Source organism: Hippopotamus amphibius, chromosome 10, assembly GCF_030028045.1.
Source record: "Hippopotamus amphibius kiboko isolate mHipAmp2 chromosome 10, mHipAmp2.hap2, whole genome shotgun sequence".
In the NCBI taxonomy this organism is placed as follows: domain Eukaryota; kingdom Metazoa; phylum Chordata; class Mammalia; order Artiodactyla; family Hippopotamidae; genus Hippopotamus; species Hippopotamus amphibius.
Genome location: NC_080195.1, coordinates 108,674,554 through 108,695,999, shown reverse-complemented (window position 1 = coordinate 108,695,999; position 21,446 = coordinate 108,674,554). Strand labels below are relative to the sequence as shown.

At 46.8% G+C, this 21,446-nt stretch overlaps 1 protein-coding gene across 3 annotated transcripts in view; it reads right to left on the bottom strand.

The window, feature by feature from the left end:
- DOP1B (DOP1 leucine zipper like protein B) overlaps positions 1-21,355 on the bottom strand; it is a 115,464-nt gene extending 94,109 nt beyond the window's left edge. For all 3 annotated transcript variants that reach the window (XM_057696811.1, XM_057696812.1, XM_057696813.1), the window contains exons 1-2: positions 21,231-21,355; positions 14,747-14,911 (exon numbers count right to left, since the gene is read on the bottom strand). In XM_057696811.1, the coding sequence (XP_057552794.1) occupies positions 14,747-14,884 (138 nt within the window). In that variant the 5' untranslated portion in view covers positions 14,885-14,911; positions 21,231-21,355. The remainder of the gene's footprint in view (positions 1-14,746; positions 14,912-21,230) is intronic.
- Between the last annotated feature and the right edge of the window lie 91 nt (positions 21,356-21,446).

Sequence of the window (21,446 nt, the reverse complement as noted above, 5' to 3'; positions counted from 1 at the left end):
CACCTGGGAGAACAGAACTCAATGCTCAAACGAGACTACATATTGTGACTAGAAGTCCCAGGGGCACCTCCTGATCCTCGCTGCCGGAGCAGAAGGGCTTCAGAATGGCTGTTCAGAGCCTCGGACACATCTTCCCCCAGTGCTTGGGTTTCGCCAGCCCCCAAAGGCCTTGGGCACTGGAAGGCACCAGGAGTGTGTGACCAGCACGTGCGGCCACAGCGCCAAGGAATGCAATTCAGTCTCAAGTTGGGAGGCGAAGAACCCACCTCTCCAAGGCACCGCCTGTTCGGATCTGATCTGAATCCCACCTGCGGTCCTGCTCCTCTGCGCTTTCCCTTGGCCTCCCTGTCCCTGAGATGAGCTCTCTGCACAGAAGCAGGTGACAGTGAGAGAACCAGCTCTGCCTGGCTGGGCCGCTGACAACACAGCCAGGAATGGTGTCAGAGCCTGGCTCGCATCTCCAGATCAACTCAAGCCCAATGCTGCCTCTTCTCTCCAGACCCCAGCAGCTACAAAACTTCTTGGGACACTCAGAACCGAGAGGCAGAACGTGTGGCTGGCAGAAAGCAGGTGCTGGAAGAACACGATCTCCTCCGAAATATGAGGTTCTGTACTTATAATGAAACCCATGCCCATGGGGAGATGGGAAATCCTCGGCAGTTACTCCATAAAAGCCTGCTTCCAGCCAGAATCACACCACTGCCAACGGCGAGGGCACAGATCAGCACAGGACATCCTCTATCTTTTAAGGACACACACACACCTCTACCATCAAGAAACAAGTGTGCCTGCAACAGCCCACGGCAGAAACAGGCTCCCATGGGTTAAGGATAGTCCTAGGTTGCAGATCCGTTATGATGCTTCTGAATGTAAAGAACAGGATATCTGGTTATACAAGTCTCAGTGAAGAAATCTACCACCTCACAAGCAAAAGTCCAGAGCATTGGTTCTCAAACTGGGGCAATTTCCCCCCAAGGGACATTGGGCAATGTCTGGAGACACTTCTGGCTGTTACAGTGGCGGGGGGAGGGGGATGCTCCTGGCATCTGATGCACAGGGGCCATGATGCTGACAAAACACCCCACAACACACAGGACAGCACCCCTGCCCCATCCCAGAAGGTGAACAGTGCCGAGGCCAAGAAACCCCGGTCTAGAGGAGCCTGTTTCTACATTTGGTTAATGCCAGGGCTCAACGACATCCTAAAAGGACCCAAACCTTTTCATGCTTGTATGTTCCCAACAGTGAGTTGACTTATCTTCAGTCTTTCCCTGCCATAAGCTCAGATATCTGTCACATATCAGGCATTAAATTCTCACATGACTACAGAGAGGAGAAAAAAAAAAAGAGTTTGTTCCTTTTTTTGTCTCTCTGTATTACAGGAAATCCTTTAAAGAAGCCAGCTGGCCACATCTCATGGTTGAGAAGGTCATGTGTCCATGTCTAAATTAATCCCTGTCAAGTGCCAAGGAAAACAGAATTACTAGGATTAGGCCCTTGAACAATAATACTCACCCCTGGGGCTGAAAGATGGGGGCTACCTCCTGCAGCACATCACCACCAGACCCCTGGACACACCTGGGTTCTTTCGACAAGAAGGAAGAGGGGGTGAGTGGGTGAGCAACCAGCATGTCTGCCCCAAGCTGAGAAGTGATGAGTCTGACCTTGAACCCTGGTGCTCCACCCCCAAGCTCCGTGGTCCTTCCTCCACCCCACAACATGTGAATTAGCACACCTTCCTACAAATTTACTTCCAAGGCATATCTCAGGCATTGGGAAAATGTGGCTTAAGCCAGATAATAATCATCAAAAGCACACAAGTAAAATGTAAGGCTTTTTTCCCAGTGCTGCTTGGGAAGAAAGCAGTTAATACCTTTCAAACGGATCAGGTAATGAAATGACATACATTTCTTGCCATACAGAGAGAGGAAGTTATTGAGGTTAGTAAGTAAGGAACAAGCTGATCCATGACGAGACCCGCAGGGCTGGAGCACCCCCGTTAAGATTCGTGTGTGCCAGGCAGGGGCGGGGACTGCCCACCTGAATCAAGTCCCCTCCTGTGGTAAGGGGTACAGCTGGGCCAGGGCTGCTGGGCCAGCCGATATTTTTCTCCTGATATGAGTGGAGCAACGTGTACCATTAAGGTCTAAGCATGCACCTACATGCTCTTCCCGCTTCCTGTGGGACAGAATGGCAGTGAACAGAGCAACTCTGGAAGCCACATGTTAAAGATGGTAGAGTCCCTGGCTTGGGTCTCTTGAATGACCACGTGGAAAAGAGCTGCCCAATCTGGATCACCTTGCAGAACTGATTCATGAGTGAGAAACTTCAGTCTTATGGTGGCACTGAATTTCTGGACTTCTTTGTTACGGCAGCTAATATTACTGTTACTGATACACTGATAAGTATCACCATTATTTAACCTCGTTCCAGAAAATGCTACAAAACATTGGGATAAAAAAACACAAATTTGGGGCTGATTGATGACATGTACACCTGTCTACCCAAAGAACTCAATAAAATTAGCTGAAAAAACTTAGAAATAATTTCACTAAGTTGGCTAGTTTCCAAATTCTGTAAATTGATAGTTTCCTACATGGCAACAACCAGTTAAAACAAACAGTGGAAAATAACCCTACTGATAATAGCAAAAATGCATGTATAACATATCTACTATATTTAAGACACAGGAAGGACTTATGTAAGAAGAACAATTCAACGCTTAGGAAACTGAGTGCTTTTTAATCAATGAAGAGACCACCACGTTTCCATGTGGAGGAGAGCCCAAATGTGTGAAGATGTCACTTCTCCCTGAAATACACAATAACTGTTACCTAATACCACCCAACCCCCATAAGAGTTTTTTAAAACTTTGCAAATGATCCTCAAGTTCATCTGGAAGAGAACCACCTGGGGATGGTAGAAAAATTCTGGAATAGAAGAGTGGTTAGGCTGGGGAGGAGAACATAGTCCTGCCAGATAACAACATCATAAAGCACAGCAGCTGAGAGGCGTGGCTCTGGCACCATGCAGACAATTAGTGGAGCAAAATAAAGTGCACACAGATTCGTGTGTCCAAAGGTTTACCTCGACATTCACTGACACAACAGCAGCTCCACCACAGGAGACATACCTTACAAAAATAGCCACGGGCAGAAAGACACTCATTAGAGTCTCCTTTACAATTATGAAAAACAGCAAGTAAACTAGTCCAACCAGGAAAGCGCTTCTAGATCTTGTCTACTCCTACACAGTCCCCCCCACTCCCTCCTCTCTTACACAAACACGTGCATATGCACACACACATGACACCGCTATACACGAACCACTCAACCCATCTTTTTTTGCCCCCTTCCTTTACCGTGAGCATCTTTCATGTGAGTAACTACAGTTGGAGGCTGCATATGTCATCACACTGTTGTGTCATGTCTTATCCTATAGCCACTTTCCTACTGAGGGTGGTCATTTCCAATTTTTTTGCAGATTGAAGGTGATCTGTATCAAATTACCCATGACATTTCCCACAGAACTAGAACAAATAATCCTAAAATTCATATGGAACCACAAAAACCCTGAATTGCAAGAGTAATCTTGAGAAAAAAAGAACAGAGCTGGAGGTATCACCCTCCCAGACTTCAGACTATACTACAAAGCTACAGTAAGCAAAGCAGCATAGTACTGGCACAAAAACAGATGTACAGATCAAGGGAACAGAATAAAGAGCCAAGAAATAGACCCATGCACCTAACGTCAATTAATCTACAACAAAGAAGGCAAGAATATACAATGGAGAAAAGACAGTCTCTTCAATAAGTGGTGCTGGAAAAACTGGACAACCACATGTAAAACAATCAGATTAGAATATTACCTCACACCATATACAAAAATAAACTCAAAATGGATTAAAGACCAAAATGGATTAAATGTAAAGAACTGAAACTGTAAAACTCTTAGAAGAGAACATACGTAGAACATTCTGGCATAAATCATAGCAATATTTTTCTGGATCTGTCTCCTAAGGCAAAAGAAATAAAAGCAAAAATAAACAAATGGGACATAATTAAACTTAAAAGCTTCTGCAGAGCAAAGGAAGCTATCAACAAAATGAAAAGACAACCTACAGAATGGGAGAAAGTATCTGAAAATATGACAGGAGGTTAATATAAAACATATACAAAGAGCTCATACAACTCAATATTAAAAAAACAAAAAACAAAACAAAAACCCCACAAACAACCCAATCAAAAAAATGGGCAGAAGACCTCAATAGACATTTTTTCCAAACAAGACACACAGATGGCTCACAGGAACGTGAAAAGATGCTCAACACCACTAATTATTAGAGAAATTCAAATCAAAGCCACAATGAGGTATCACCTCACACCTGTCAGAATGGCCATCATCAAAAAGTTTACAAATAACAAATGCTAGCTAGGATGTGGAGAAAAAGGAACCCTCGTACATTGCTGATGGGAATGTAAGTTGGTGCAGCCACTACGGGAAACAGTGTGGAGGTTCCTAAACTAAAACTAAAAATAGAACTACCATATGATCCAGAAATTCTACTCCTGAGTATATAGCTGGAAACAATGAAAACACTAATTTGAAAAGATACACGCACCCCAATGTCCACAGCAGCACTGTCTACAACAGCCAAGACATGGAAGCAACCAAAATGCCCATCAACAGACGAATGAATAAAGAAGATGTGGTGTGTGTGTACACACACATGCGCACACACACGCTGGAATATTACTCAACCATAAAAAAGAATGAAATTCTGCCATTTGCAGCAATGTGGATGGACCTAGAGAATATTATGCTTAGTGAAATAAGTCAGATAGAGAAAGACTGCCGAGACCAGCTCGGCGACTCGAGGTGAGTGACGGGTGCCGCAAGCTTGAAGAAGACACAGACACAGACTGAAGAGAAAAGTGGGACCGGGGGGCTCAAGACCTCTCGGATCAAGAGCCCTGCTGACTCATCCCAGGCTGCTTTTATTGAGTTCGTGGGCTAACATTCTCAGGTTACACTCATAAACAATCAAAGGCCTCACATGACTGAGGCAATTATCTTTGTTTACTTCCTGGGTCCGAGTTGAGCAGGTGTGGATTTGAGCTGGGGGTGGAGAGCAAAACAGCCCTGGGGGCAGGAGACCTCTCTCAGATATTAGGGGTCTGTGCCCCACCCGTGTTGGCCCCTCTGCGACTGTGCCTGTCTTAGGTTGTTCCTCCCTTGAGGAATCTTACCCGTCTCTGGCTAACCAGTCATCCTCCAGGGCCAAACACGGTGATATAAGGAAGGTTCTATGCACCACCCCTGTTGGCCCCTCTGCGGCTGTGCCTGTCTTAGGTTGTTCCTCCTCTGAGGAATCTTACCCGTCTTTGGCTAACCAGCCATCCTTCAGGGCCAAACAGGGTGATATTAGTCTCCACGCCCCGCACCCTCAGCTCCTCCACTGCTCAAGAATCCCATCGCTCGGCCCACATCAAAAAGGTTCCTGAATGTCTTCCCACAAAAGACAAGTATTGTATGATATCACTTATATGTGGAATCTAAAAAAAAATACAAATGAATATATACCCCAAACAGAAACACTCACAGATATAGAAAACAAACCAGTGGTTACCAAAAGGGAGAGGAAAAGGGTGAGGGGCAAATTAGGGGTATGGGATTAAGAGATACAAACTATTATGTATAAAATAAGAATCAAAGATATATTGTACAGTACAGGGAATTACAGCTTATTATCTTGTAATAACTTAATGGAGTATAATCTGTAAAAATACTGAATCACTATGCTGTACACCTGAAACTAATAAAGTATTGTAAATCAACCATACTTCAATTAAAAAAAAAGACTGCCCATACCAAGTGTTGGCAAGAATATGGAAGAAATGGAGTTTGCATAACTGCAAGTGTGGTGTAAAATGACACTTTCTTGGAAAAGTTTGGCAGTTTTTTAAAAAGTTAAATATATACCTACTGGAAGCAACTCAATGTCCATTAACAGGCAAATGGATAAATAAATGGTTTCTATCCATAAAATCCTACTCAGCAGTAAAAAGGAAAAAATTATCAATACACAGGACTTGGATGACTCTGAGAATAGCTTTGCTGAGAGAAAGAAGGCAGACCAGGGGAAAAAAAAAGAGCATATACTGTGTAAGTTTGTTTACATAAAATTTTAGGATATGCAAACTAGTCGATGGTGATAGAAAGCAGATCAGCAGTTGCCTAGGGATGGGGGAGGGGGAGGGAGGGAGGAGAGACCACAAGGCCAGGAGGAGACTTCTGAGGGTGATGGATACATGCTCACTATCTGATGTGGTGATGGCCTCATAGGGATATCTGTACATCAGAGCTCATCAATTATACACTTCATATATGTGTAGTTTATTACACAACAAAGCTGTAAAAAAAAAAAAAAGGAAAAAGGAAAAGACCATTTAAAAAAGATAAATAAATGGGAATGCCTGTATTTGGCTCAAACGCAAGCTTGAATATTAGTTCAATCAGTTGTCCTTTTTGAAACACAGCCCAGGTTATTTCCTTCTGTATTAATTTGCCTTAAAATACCACAGGTTGGGTGGCTTAAACAACAGAAATGTGTTTCTCACTGTTCTGGAGGCTGGAAGCCCCAGACCAAGGTGCTGGCTAACTCAGTTCTTACGTGGAAGGGAGATAGCTCGATCTTTTTCTAAGGCTACAGTCCTATTGGATTAGGGCCCCACCCTTATGGCCTTATTTAACCTTACCTACTGAAAACCCTACCTCCAGATACGGTCACACTGAGGGTTGCTTTGACATATGAATTTGGTGGTCAGTGCAGGGGTTGGTGGTGGGGAGGATGACAATTTAGTCCAGACATTAAATTTCTGGTTTCTTAGCTTTTCTGATAGTATTTATAACATGCAAGTGAACCACATGCCCTGTTCCTTATCCATAAACTCAATTCTGCTAGAGGAGCCTTTTTTTTTTTCAGATGAGCTTTTCTCATCAGATTCCCAGAAGACTAATTTGCCTGTCCAAATCTGGACTATTTCCATCCCTCTAGGAGATCTGAAAGGAAGACCAGCAAAAAAAAAATTTTTTTTAAATCCTTTGCTCAGATGCAAAATAAGGAGTATCCTAGCAATAAATTATTGGAAGCATATCAGACTCCTTTCAGCAAAGAGAAATGCTTTTTCCAAAATGACCATGGTATTTGAACGGCTAACGATGAGGCTATCCTCTCAACCCTGAACAGCAATGCCCTTGCCAGTTCTCAGCTCCTTCTGCAGAACCTGGGGTAGGGTAAGAAGCAATGACACCACCTGAGCCCCAGGGCATCACCCACCAAAAGAAGGATGACAGAGCAGTGGCACAGGATGGGGCACCTTTCATGCATTAGGAATGGGAGTTCTATTAGCTGCGTCTCCCAAGTCCCGGTGCCAAGAAAGGCAGAACGCTGCCAGAAACAAATGGGTCTTGTTCTCACCACTCTCCTGCAGAGGTACAGGATCTACTTTATTTACAAACGAAAAGAGTCGATAATTGCCAACAACATCCTTTAAGTTTGGTCTCTTCTCAGAAGGCATTCAGGCCTATGTTTTTCCAACATGACCCTCACACCCCACTTTTCTGACTCCTTCTACCCTCAAGGTCGCCACCCCAGACAGCAGCATAGGTTGCTGGAAAATGACTAAAATAAATGCCCTAAACTGAGACACCATTTCTCTACCAGATAGGGGTCCAAAAGTGAGTTGACAAGATGGAACCAGGCATCGTGTGGGCTGAGAGGGGCTCACGGCCCTACTCCAGCTCACTCGCTAGGCAAAGTTTGGTCCAGCAGGGATCACGGGCGGCAATTTCAACTGTGTCCCAGTGGGAGGAGAAAGAGGTTGGGGAGGAGGAATGCAAGGGCGCTCCCAGGAAGCCCAACCTGGAGGGCTGAACTCCCCTAAAAGATGCCCCACAGACAGCCCCCACGAAGAAGCTGGTGCAGAGCTGGCGAGGTGCAGTCAGGTGGGGCACAAGTCATCAGGGCCATGGTCTAAATGTCTGTGTCCCCCAGTGTGATGGTCTTAGGAGGTGGGGCCTTTGGGAGGTGATTAGGTCATGAGGGTGGAGCCCTCATGCATGGGATCAGTGCCCTTATAAAAGGGACCCTGCAGAGCTCCCTGCCCCTTCCACCACGCGAGGACATAACTGAAGACGGCTGAACCAGGAAGAGGGCCCTGACCAGACACTGAATTTGCCTACATCCTGACCTTGACTTCAGCCCCCAGAACAGTGAGAAATAAATGTCTGTTGTTGATAAGCCCCCCAGGCTGTGGTATCATTACAGCAGCCTGAGTGGACTCAGGCCATCCAGAAGGCTGCCCTGAGGGACTCGGAAGCTCCAGGCACATCTTGTATTACAACACACACAGACAGCTGAAGTTCTTCATGGTGCTCCTGGGCAGTAAAAAAAAAAAAAGAGTAAATAAACAACTGCTCTACTCTACCTTGAGGCACGTGATGAAAAGCCATCTGGGCTTCCACCAGAAACGAGCTTTTTAAAAAGTTGATATGTGGAGAGACAAATTATTATCACATCCTGTTATGGGCTGAACTGTGTCCCCAAAGTTCGTATGCTGAAACCCTGACCCCCAGTACCTCAGAATGTGGACGTATTTGGAGTCAGAGCCCTCAGAGAGGTGACCAAGGTAAAACGAGGTCATATAGGAGGTGTCCAGTATGACTGGTGGCCTTCGAAGAAGAGGCGATTAGGACACACACACACACAGAGAAGAGGACACAGAGGGAAGCAGCCGTCAGCAAGCCAAGGAGAGAGGCCTCAGAAGAAACTAAATCTGCCGAAACCTTGATCTTGGACTTCCGGCCTCCAGACCTGCAAGAAAATCAACTTCTGCTCTTTCAGCCACCCAGTCTGTGGTATTCTATCATGGCAGCCCTAGCAACCTAACACAGACCCCAGACTAAAGAGGCGTTATCTGAACTAATACTATGTAACAGAGAAGTCGTTGATTAGGGCTCAGGTAAACATCAGATCCAGGGGAGACTCATTGAATTTTCAGGTAGATGAGGTCTTGGAGCTGATCTGAAAAGAGCCAGAACAGATCACCTGGTCTCCGAGCTCCAGCCACCTTCTTCCCATCATGCCACAACAAGGAAGTAGGTGCTTGGCATTAAGCAATAAAGACTTTAGACACTGAAAGACATAACAACACCCAAGACCTATCTCCCTTGCTATTCATGTCACCTGCTTTCTAGCCATTTTGTGAAACAGTAGGATACTGAATAAAAGCAGCAAAAAAAAAAAAAACAAAACAGTTCATTCAGAACCATTGACATTTTTTTAAAAAAAAGAAGCCTTAGTGCTAAGGTTTCCTAAATGTACAGAGTTTACATAAACTATACTTCATTTCCATAATCAAAGTTGTAATCCAGGCTTGGTACAGTGGTTTGGTTCATAGGGCTCAAATGCACTTGATTAAAATTTATCTAAAAATGATCAGTGACAGGTGATGGCTTGAAGTCTCAGATAAACAATGAAGCAAAAAGTACCCTACTCGGGTTGATACACATAAAACTATAAAAGATAAACTTTTCCCTAATATAGAAAAATTCTAAAAATGATATTGGCATCAGCCAGAGGCATTCCTCTACTGAGAAAGACTGCGATGGGTCACCTTGCTCAAAGACTTCCTGGAAGCTCAGTGGCATCCCTCCATTGCAGGACAAAGCCTGGTGATATGCCCTGGCTACCTCTCCTCTCCAGCCACGCCCATCCCCTGCTGCACCTTGGACTCAGGCCCGCGCCCCAGATGGCCTCCCTGAGAGCTAGCTCGATGCCTCTGGGCCTCTGCTCAAATCTCAAATGTCACATTATCAAAGAGCCGTCTCTGCCTGAGCTAGTGCCACGTCCTCCTTCCTTGCTACCAGCTCTCCTGGTTAATGTCTCTTCTTAGCTCTCAGCACTTGACGTCACGTATTCATTCGTTGTCTGCCTGCGGCCAGCAAAGCCTCATGTTCCATGAGAGCAGGAACCATGTGTTCAATGCCAGGCCCTCAGCACCAAACTGTTCGGTATACCTTGGTTCTACTGCTGTATCAGTTCGCTAGGGCTTCTGTAACAAAGCACCATCCACGGGGAGGCTTACAACAACAAAAATGGAGGCAGGAGTCTGAGATCAAGGTGTCAGCAGGGCTGGTTCCTTCTGAATCTGCTCCAGGCTGCTCTTCTAGCTTCTGGCAGTTTGCTGGCAACCTTGGTGTTCCTTGGCTTTTCATTGCATCACCCGGATCTCTGCCTTCATCCTCACGTGGCGTCTTCCCTCTCTGCATGTCTGTGTCCAAATTTCCCCTTTTTATAAGGATACAATCATATTGGATAATGACCTCGTCTTAACTTGACTGGCTCTGTAAAGATCGGATCTCCAAATAAGACCACAGTCTGAGATACTGAGGGTTAGGACATGTCTGTTTCAGGGGACACAGTTCCAGCCCCTAACAGCCACTGAGCAGCCATACGACATGGGGCAAGTTCATTAGCTTCACCAGTACAATGAGGCTAATGATCAGATCTCCCTCGTTTGGCTAATGAAGAAAGTAAAGAGGTGCATCCCTGTCCCCTTATGGGAACTGCAGATACTGACATGGAAACAGTTGGGGGCCCCGCCCCAGAGCACAGCACTGGAGGCCGGCAGACTGGGTCTGGGTCCTCCCTCTGCTACTGGCCGGCTATGATCTTGCACAAGTTGCTTAGTCTGGGTCTAACCTCAAGACATGCCATGAGCCTGTACAAGAATGCACACCAGGTCCTCAGCACACACTGCGCTCTCTATGGATGTCAGCTGTCATTGGCAGGGCTGGGGGAGGGATGGACGGTGTCACCCTCATCCCACTGACATCTTGCACATTCATCAAGGGGGGTGCTCATGACCTAACCATGGCAGCAGAGGACAGGAAGCTGGAGCAAAGAGGACACAGGAGTGGGGTTACATGGAATTGGATGACAGCTCTAAGAAAAAGCTGTCTTTTTAAACTCTTATCCAATACAACTCGTATCCCACCACCCAGGGACGTCACACTGGGACATCTACCACATACTCTAACACCGTCCCATGGGAACCTGTGGTCTCCCTGCCCAGCCCACAGGGCCGCTGCTCCCCAGTCTCCCTATCGCATTCTTTCAGCTTCTCGAGCCAAAAACCTGGACGAAACCCGCAAGTCGTACTGGACCTCTCTTTTTCTCTTATATCCCACATTTGATCCAAAGGCAGAGCCCGTTAGCAACACCTTCGAAGTACATTCAGAATCCAAACCCTGCCCCGCTGGCCCACCGATGTCACAGCGACAGCTCCTAAATGGTCTCCCTGTTTCTGCATGACCCCACCCAGTAGAGCAGCTGGAAATGGTTCTAGCACCTAAGAGGGAAGCCAGGGAATGCCACTCGGCTAGGCAGCTGCCCCCAACTCAGGGGCCACTGTCAAACTCCAGTTTTAAAGGACCGACAAGATCAGATGCCCTCCCTACCCCTTTCCTCTGCGGCCTCATTTCCTACATTCTTCCCATTCCTCGCCTGCTCTGTGACAACCTCCCTGGTGTTAGACACACCAGAGCCTCTGTGCTTGGTCAAACAGCATTGTCTCAGCAACACTCACCCTCCCCTCCCTTCTTCACTGTTCCCTCAACACTCATCACCCCCTAACAACATGCATGTTTTATCACCCAGCTCCCCCCACCCCCACCAGAATGAGGGCACGGTCTTGTCAATTTTGCTCTCTGCTGCACCCTGGCACCTACTGGCACATTTTAGGCACTCGGATGGCCACTGAATGAATGAATGGCTAATGCTTTCAAAGCTCCTTAAAGAAAGATTCAACTGCACTCAATAACCTGGGGTGGGTGAAAATGAGTCAACATTTTTGAAAGTTTTTCAAGTACACTGAAACAAAGCATGTTTCACAGAATACTTCATTGCTCAACAGCTACACTTTCCAAATTTATAATTTTACCTACCTCAAAATATACATTTTCCTAAATAAATGGAAAGACATTCTGCGTTCACGGATTAGAAGACAATATTGTTAACACGGCCATACTCCCCAAAGCGATCTACAGAGTCAATATAATCCCTATCAAAATCCCAATTGGCTTTTTTTTTTTCTTTTTTTGCAGAAACTGACAAGTTGATCCTAAAACTCATGTGGAATTTCAAGGAATCCAGAACAATTCTGAAAAAGAACAAAGTTGAAGGACTCTCACTTCCCCATTTCGAAACTTACTACAAAGTTACAATAATCAAAATGTATTGGCATAAGGATAAACATATAGATCAGTGGAAAAAATTTAAGTCCAGAATTAAACCCATCTCTCTATAGTTAACTGATTTTCAACAAGGATTCCAAGACCCTTTAAAAGAACAGTCTCTTCAACAGATGGCTTTCCACATGCAAAAAAACTAGATTTCCACACCCGAAAGAATGACGTTGGAGCCCCGCTTCACGTCATGTACAAAAATTAACTCAGTCAAAATGGCCATCATCAAAAAGTCTACAAACAATAAATGCTGGAAAGGATGTGGGGAAAAGGGAACCCTCCTACACTGTTGGTGGGAACATTAATTGGTGCAGCCACTACAGACAACAGTATGGAGGTTCCTTAAAAAACTAAAAATAGGGACTTCCCTGGTGGCGCAGTGGTTAAGAATCTGCCTGCCAGTACAGGGGACATGCGTTCAAGCCCTGATCTGGGAAGATCCCATATGCATGGAGCAACTAAGCCTGTGCACCACAACTACTGCACTCTCGTGCCAAAAGTACTGAGGGCTGTGCGTCCTGGAGCCTGTGCTCCGCAACAAGAGAAGCCACTGCACAGAGAAGCCTGCACACCGCAATGAAGAGCAGCCCCTGCTCGCCACAACTAGAGAAAGCCCGCACGCAGCAACAAGGACCCAATGCAGCCAAAAAAAAAAAAAACCAAAAAGGACCACATGACTGAGTGGTCTACTCCTAGGTATATACCTGAAAGAAATGAAAACAGTGTCCAAACAAAAGCTTGTATATGAGTATCCATACAGTACTATTCACGAGAATCAGTAGGTAGAAACCCACCTGAGGAGTGGATCAACAATGTGTGGTCTATTTACACAATGGAACATTACTCGGCCAGGAAAAGCAGTGAAGCACTGACACGTGCTACGATGTGGATGGACCTTGGAAACATGCTAAGGGAAAGAAGCTGGACACGAAAGGCCACATTATTGTACGATTCCTTTTATATGAAATATCCACAGACACAGGAAGTAGATTCGTGGCTGCCAGGGGCTGGGGAAGGGGAGGAATGGGCATGGTTTCCTTTGGGGTGGTGAAAATGTCCTGGATAATGGCGATGGTTGCACAACATCATGAGTGTACTAAAAGCCATTTAACCATACACTTGAAAATGGTTGAATGGTAAATTTTATGTTACTTGAATTTTAACTCAACAAAAAAATAATGAATACCGCCACCCCCCGAAAAGTATGCTGTTTTTAGATTCCAGGAGAGTCAAGTACTAAAACAGTGAAACATCTAGAAGAACCCGAAGCTGTCCAAGTGCCACTCCAGGGCTTCTCCCTTTCCTCTAAAGAGGCAACCTACCTTCGTGCAAGACAGCAAATGTTATCTTCAGCTAATAAAGTCCTGAGTCAGAGCTCTACAGCCAAAGCACTCTCAAGCTCTTATTTGCTGTTTTATTATGTCTCCATTCCGGCCAGCACCAGCCGCGATGTTCATATGCTGTAAACACACATTGCAGAGACCGTGCAGTTTCCTGGCCGCTACCTGTAATAACTGCCTGTCTCCTCTCTGCCACCTGTGGGTGCTGATAGCTGCTTTCTGGCAGTTGGTGCTGGACGGCTGCCCAGGAGCTGCCCCCGGTGTCAGGCTGCCCGCATTCTCACTGCCCCGCTCCCTTGAAGAGGTAAACGGACAAATTCTCTCCCTTTAGCGAGGTTTGTTAGAGTCACCTGGTGTGTGTGACCTGGGATGCAGGGACCTCCCAGACTAGGCTGGGCACTTGGGCTCCAAAGTCAGGTGTCACAGCCAGGAGCCCTGCCCAGACGGCAACAGAGCCGGGTACAACCTCTTCGGGCCCAGGTCACAGGGTCACCTGAGTGCTTGGGTGTCACTGTGTCACACTCTTTCTGGGCAGCATGGAAAAATACAATGGTCCCCATCCATAGAACACGAGGTCAAGCCCGCACGCGACCAATTACATTCTTCACAAGCCCAACCCTTTTCCCTCATCCAAACACAAGCACAATTTCTGGGCAGATTTCCATACTTATTGCATCCTTTATTCTTCTAGGAGTTACCAGTCCGCAGTAAAATGGTGAAACAAGTAGACCGGAGGAGAAAAAGCCATAAAAATCCTAAGCAGTGTACGAAGGACAATGCATCACTGAATAACTGGATAATTTATAAATTGAGCTTGTTTAGACCTACGTATCGTTGAGAAAAAGACTGTTCAGCTGTTCTATCGACTATATCCACACTATACTTCTAAACTCAGAAAAAAAGGGCTGGAAGGGGAGGTATGTACGTTGATAGGTTAACAGTGGGTAACTCTGGGTGACAGAATTGTAGGTGGTTCTTCTTATCTAATGGCTGTAATCAGCATGTAGTGTAATATTTAAAAGACAAGTCCTTGAAATAATAAAAGGACAGCTGTGTTCCCGCCTCCCCACAATCCAAACACTCCCTGCCCCACATACCTTGTTCAGCTTGCCCAGTGAGGATATGAGGTCCGCCCATTCGCTGGAGGACTCAAAATTTCTTAAAGCTTTTTCAATCACGGAAGAGTAACTTCTGTATCTGTAATCATTCAACAGCTCCTGCTCCTCTGGGTCCATCTTACATTCTCACAGCAGAGAAGGTACCTAAGAGGGAACCAGAGGATAAACAAATGAGGTAGCTCTTCGAGGAGGAATAGCATTCCCAGCGCCGAGCTCCAGAGGACACGCAGCCACAAACAGTCCTGTGCGCAAACGCGCAGGGCGATCCAACTCAAATATTTAGCAAGGCTGCTGAGCCAGGCAAGATGTAGATAAAAGATAAACGGTTCCGGCCCTCCTGGACTCTGAGGGAGACAAATGGACGGAGCAGAAAGAAGTAAAATGCCAGGGTCCCACTCAATGGACAAAATGAATTCTAGGAGCAAAAGTCACAAAGTGGCTAACTGCATGTTGTTGCTGGATGGTAATTCTGAATGCAGGTGGTCCCTCCCAATGTAGGGCACTTACAAAACCTAAGGAAAAGCAGCTCTATGGTCTTAACTGAACAGTTGGTTTAGCAATCCACTCCTCTACAACTCGGAGAGAGGAGAGAGGATTGGAAATGTTCTACAAGAAAACTGGGTGGAAAAAAAGGATGTAAGAATGAAGTGTCTAACAGTAGTGGTGTCAGAAACCCACCACATGCCTGTTCGTTTACTAAGCTCCAATTATCTGCCAGGCCCCCGACAGGGTGCTACCCCGACAGATCTAGGTCCTCAGTGGAGGGGTCTGGATGGAAGCGTGTTACACCAGGGCCCAGGCAGTCACCATTTTATTCCTTCCCTTGTATATTCTGTGATGCATTCTTTCTTCTTCCTTGGCTAGATGCATTCATTATATATGAACCACTGCAGCTACTGTGAAGCCTGAGACATCGACTGCCCGAGCCCAGTGCCAATAGCAACCATTTCCTTTTCTCTTCTTTTCATCCTCAATGTGACAAAAGGAAACAACATGAGATGCTGCAGATTTGACTTTTTGAAAACATCCATCATTTACATGTTGTAACATATAGAAAAACATGGTTAAGTTTTGTTTTTGCTCTTTCATTAAAAAAACACAAAAACTGAAGGTCAACCCATCAGTCTATTCAAACAAGTTACAGCTCTGAAAAGTACTCCACAAGGCGTGGAAATGTTGGATCATTCCCTTGACTTGTCACCAAGCTCCATATTCCAATGTTTTCTCCAAAGTGACACCTCAGGGTTCCCACTTGCCTCCCTTCTTTAGTCTTCATGTGATTAAGATCTATTTAAAGTGTGGCAGACACCTGCCCCAAATTCCTTGCCCCCTTTTCCACACTAAGGGACCCCTCATTTTGCTCAGGGCAGCACTATAGTTTCTGGCCTCCCTTGCAGCTAGGTGGCCATGTGACAGCACTGGACAAGTAGAAACTGCTGCTGGGGACTTCTCTGGCCTTGTCTTCCACCTTTCCCCAGCTTACTGCCTGAAACAAAGATTTGATGTTGGAGCTGAAGCCACATCTTGCAACCAAGAGGAAAGAGCCATCTTTAGGGCATGACTTACATGCATAAGTGGAAGGACAGAGCAGTTGAGGCCCCAGATGGCATTAAGAAGGAGCCATACCAACTCTGGCCACTCTGCCTCTGGACTTACTGTTTTCTGCACATAAGAGCTAATTTAAGCTGCCATTCAATCAAATTTTCTGTTACTCACAACCAAACACAACCCTGATTGATTTATGAACCCAAGTAATATCTCACTAGTACGTGGTCTGATAGGAGAGAGAAATACAGAGCAATGGTGACATGATTAAATCCCCTGAGTTGGAGTTAGTTTGCTAACCAAGCTGTGTGTAATAAGCCAAATAAAAACACAAATATCACAGAGGGAAGGAACTGAACTGCAGGGACAACATGATCTTTAAGCCTCAATCTTTCGTTTATTGGCCACAGTGAGGCTGTAAAACTCCCATGATATCTTCTGCCTCGCTTTCTGATTGCTCTGGGCCCACTGCAGTCTTCTTAAGGCCAACAGAACTTTCAAGTCCCCAGCGCCACTGGACTCTGTTTCCTCATTCACCTCCCAGGAGAACTCTGTGCAATAGCCCACTTCCTCCTTCTCCAAACAGCCTCCTGTCAGCCCACACTCCTCTGGCGCACTGACGTCTCTTCTCCTCGGCAGGCCCACCCTCCCCTACACAACTGCCAAATGCTGGCATTCCTGGGCACCAAGCTTGGGGCCTCTCTCTCTGTCTCTCGCTCTCCCCTCAATGATCTCTCCACTCCTTTACCTAACAAATACCATTTTCATGCTTGTGACCCACAGATTTATAACCTCCCAAACCTCCCCCTCCAAGGCTCAAATTCATGCAAATGTTTCCTTGACTTCTCCACCTGGATACAGCACACGTCTCAAACTAGGTGCATCCCAAACTAGACTCTCGAGTGTCCATCAATAAAACGTGGTGTAGCCATACAATGGCACGTCATTCAGCAATGAAAAGAAACAGAGTTCTGAAACATGCAACGGTGCGATGAACCTGGGAAATACAAGTTTAGTGGAAGAAGCCAGTCATAACAGGCCACATATTGTATGATTCCATTTATATGAAATGCCCAGAATAGGCCACTCTGCAGAGATGGCAAGTAGATTAGATAGTGGTTGCCTAGGGTGGGGAGTAGGAACAGGGAGTATCTGAAAATGGGCACAAGGGATCTTTTGGGAGGTAATGAAATGTGCTACAATTGAATTACAGTGATGTCTGCACATCCCTGTAAATTTACTGAAAATCACTGAATGGTATATTTCAATGAATGAATTTACAGTGGTCTGTAAATTACACCTCAATAACACTGTTTTTAAAAAATCCTCCGCTTCTTTTTCTTTTCTAATATAGTTTATTACAGTATACGGAATATAGTTCCCTGTATTATACAGTAGGACCTTGTTGTTTATCCATTCTATATATAATACTTTGCATCTGCTAATCCCAAACTCCCAATCCATCCCTCCCCTACCTCCCTTCCCCCTTGACAACCACAAGTCTGTTCTCTATACCTGTGAGTCTGTTTCTGTTTCATAGAGAAGTTCATTTGTGTCATATTTTAGGTTCCACATAGAAGTGATATCATATAGTATTTGTTTCTTTCTGACTTACTTCACTTAGTATGAAAATCTCTAGGTCCATCCATGTTGCTGCAAATGGCACTATTTCATTCTTTTTTATGGCTGAACAGTATTCCACTGTGTATGTACACTACATCTTCTTTATCCATTCGGTCAGTGGATATTTAGATTGCTTCCATGTTAAAAAACAAAACAAAACAAAAAACAAACAAAAAAACCTCCACTCTTGATTTTACCTGCTCAACATGCTCCTTCTCCAGTCTTCTTTCCTCAGAAAGCAGCCCCACCATCTCTGAGAACTGACATTGTCCTGGACTCTTCCTTCTCTTCACTCACCATGCTCAACCCACATCCTATTGGTTCTTCTTCCAAAATACCCGTGGGCTCTCCACTGTGCAAGCCACCTTTCTCCTGTAAGCTTGCAAAAGCTTCCTAAGGGTTCTCCTTCACTCTTGCCCCACTTCAATGTACTTTCACACAGCACTCCAAGTCCTCTTAAAACACAAACCACTCCCCCACCATGTTTAAACTCTTCCCGTGAAGCCTCAATAAGTCCACATTCCCCCCACCCCAACAAGGCTCCCCCTGCCTCTCTCCTCAAGGCACTCTGCTTGTCCTAAGACAATTCATTCTACCACAGAGCCTTTGCACATGCTGGGCCTCTCTGCAAAAATATACTGTACTACGCATAGGCACACAAGATTGCTGGCTCATTCTTGCAAAGTTCTGCCCCTTTTTCTGAAATAACAGCCTTCATACTTTTTGAAAATATTAAGGATGGTAATGAGAGACATAGTTTGTTTTGCCAAGAAAAGACATAAGAATTTAGTACACCCCAACAGTCCATAAGGCTTTTTTTTTTTTAATTGGCTGGGTTGGGTCTTCGTTGCTGAACGTGGGTTTTCTCTAGTTGCGGGAAGTGGGGGCTACTCTTTCTCTAGTTGCAGCAAGGGCGGGCAGCGAGCTCAGGCTTCTCATTGCGGTGGCTTCTCTTGTTACGGAGAACGGGTTCTAGGCGCGTGGGCTTCAGTAGTTGTAGCACGCAGGCTCAATAGCTGGGGCTCTCAGGCTCTAGAGCACAGGCTCAGTAGTTGTGGCACACAGGCTCAACAGTTGGGGCTCTCGGGCTCTAGAGCACAGGCTCAGTAGTTGTGGCACACAGGCTTAGTTGCTCTGCAGCATATAGAATCTTTCTGGACCAGGGATTGAACGTGTGTCCCCCGCACTGGCAGGCGGATTCTTAACCACTGTGCCACCAGGGAAGTCCCAAGGCTTTCTTTTTTTCTAATTCCAGGAAACGTACAGGTCTGCAACCCCGTGTCTCTGGACCACTGCAATACTCTGTGCAGTCTGTTCACTGTATTAGGTGTCTATGCACTGGGGAAAAGAAACACGAACAAGGCAGGTTTCTACTCTCACAGTTCAGAGCCTAATAAAAGAGGAAATACCTAAACACATAATTTCAGTTTACTCAATTTACTGTGGCACACACAGTGATGGAGGGTGGACTGATGTAACAGAGTGTTGCTTGCAAGAAGGGCAGAGGGAGCACAACTACCAGCAGAGAAGTCCTCAAAGTCCACAGGTATGGGTGCCTGTTAGCAGGAAGAGAGCCTTGTCAGCGATAACACGTGTGTTTAGGAGGTGGGGTGGCAAAAGGGCACCACTGCTCAGGGCAAGGAAGGTATCAGCCAGGTAAGCGCAGGTAACTGGAGCGGTTCAATGTTATGGTTGGCTATGAGAAGAAAATACTATTTGATGTAACTAACAACACCGGTGAGAAGTTTGGAAATAAGCAAGTTTTATTTCAAAATACAGAGCACTGGATACTAAGCTAGTAAGCAAGTCTTCTGGGCAGGCTTGGTAAATCCATCATTTCTGCATGTAATTCTCTCACGTAACACACAAGAGTCCTAAGAGATGGGTATTATCAGCCCTCAGGTAAGGATATTGAGAATCAGGCCCTCCAGAAAACTGCAAGCAATTGGCAGAATGAGGATTCCAGCTAAGGCGGCCAGGTGCCACAGAGCCTCGACACTATGCTGCAGGTAAAATTAATAGGGCAGCCCTTCTAAAGCTCTTCTGACAAGGATTTTGCAATCTACTCCGGATACCTGTCCTGTAAGAGACTCAATAGCTCTAAGACAGACTTCTACAGCCTACTAACAATTACACCCAAAGGAATCGTGGTATAAACAAGCATATGGGACCAGATGAATCCACCAGAAAATGGAAAATGTCAGCTGGGAGTCTCTCACCTTAACCATTCTTCGTTTCTTAGGAAAACGAGTGAGTGAAAAATCAACCGTCTAGATCCAAAAATAAGTTAGTTTTAAAGATGTTTACACGAAGGACCGTTTCTGAGTTAGATGAAAACAGACGAGTGAAAAATGTCAAAGAGCCACCCTCCCATAAGCGAGAACACTTATCAATAGATAATGGTCCTTAGTCACAGCACAGAAACACTCATCTGCAAGTGGTTTAATCAACTCTAGGGCACAGGATTCTGAATCGGGTCTTTCAGAGTAGTAATTACACTGTATGGGAAAAAATGTAAGACACATAATAGAAGCAAGCTTTGGGGGGAGAGGAGCGCCTTCACCGCCTTACCAAAAACATCCTACAAGGTCCTCCCAAGTGTAGGGCAGCTGTCCCAGGTTAGGGAAACACCTGAGGGTAACAGCCTCCATAAGCGACGGCACCGAGCTGCTAAAGGACCATCCGCGGCGGCCGCAGCCGGCAATGCTGCAAGACGCAGGGGCCAGGCGGGATGAGCGAGCACTGCGGCTCGGATCCCTTCTCCTGGGGCCAGCCTGGAAGACTTCCTGGGGAAGGGGGTCTTCCCTTAAAAGGAAAGCCTTCATCTCATAAAGGTCTCGATCCCCGGCCCTACTCCTCGACCAGGACCGCGAGCAAACAAAGCCGCAGCTTCAGCATCCGCCGGCGAGGTGAGGCGCGGGCGGGCCGTGACCCACCTGACCTCCACCTGCCACACGAGAGGCCGCGCCGGGCCCGGCCGCCCCTCCTCCTCCGCCGGGAGCCGGGGGGAACCGAGAGGGGACCCCGCTCAGCCGCCGGGGCTGCCCTCGGGGGTCCCGGGCCGGAGCCCACGCCCACCAGCGGCCTGGCTGGGGCCGCCCCCGCACTGCAGCCGCGAGCGCCGCGGGCCCGGGCCGCGCTCGGGGGAGCCACCTGCGCCCCGGACCCGCCCCCGAGGCGCCGCCCGAACCCGGCGCGCCCGGGGAGGACGCCCCCGCCGCTCGCGGGCCCGCGAGAGGAGACGCCCCGGCTCCCTCGGCTTCGCCTATCGGCCGAGGGCGCGCGCCCGACTTACCGGCAGCGGCGGCCCTTCTCGGCGGGCGCGCCTACGGGAGGCGCGGAGGAGCCGATCTGGACGCGGCGGGTCAAGCGGCCGGGAGCGCGGAGGAAGCACCGCGCCCGAGCGCCGGTGGCCTAGGCACCAGGACACTGGGCGGGCCGGGGAAGGGGGCGGGGGCGGGTCTGCGGCGTGTGGGGGCGGGGCCGGGCCCGGGCCCTCGGTGCTTGGGGG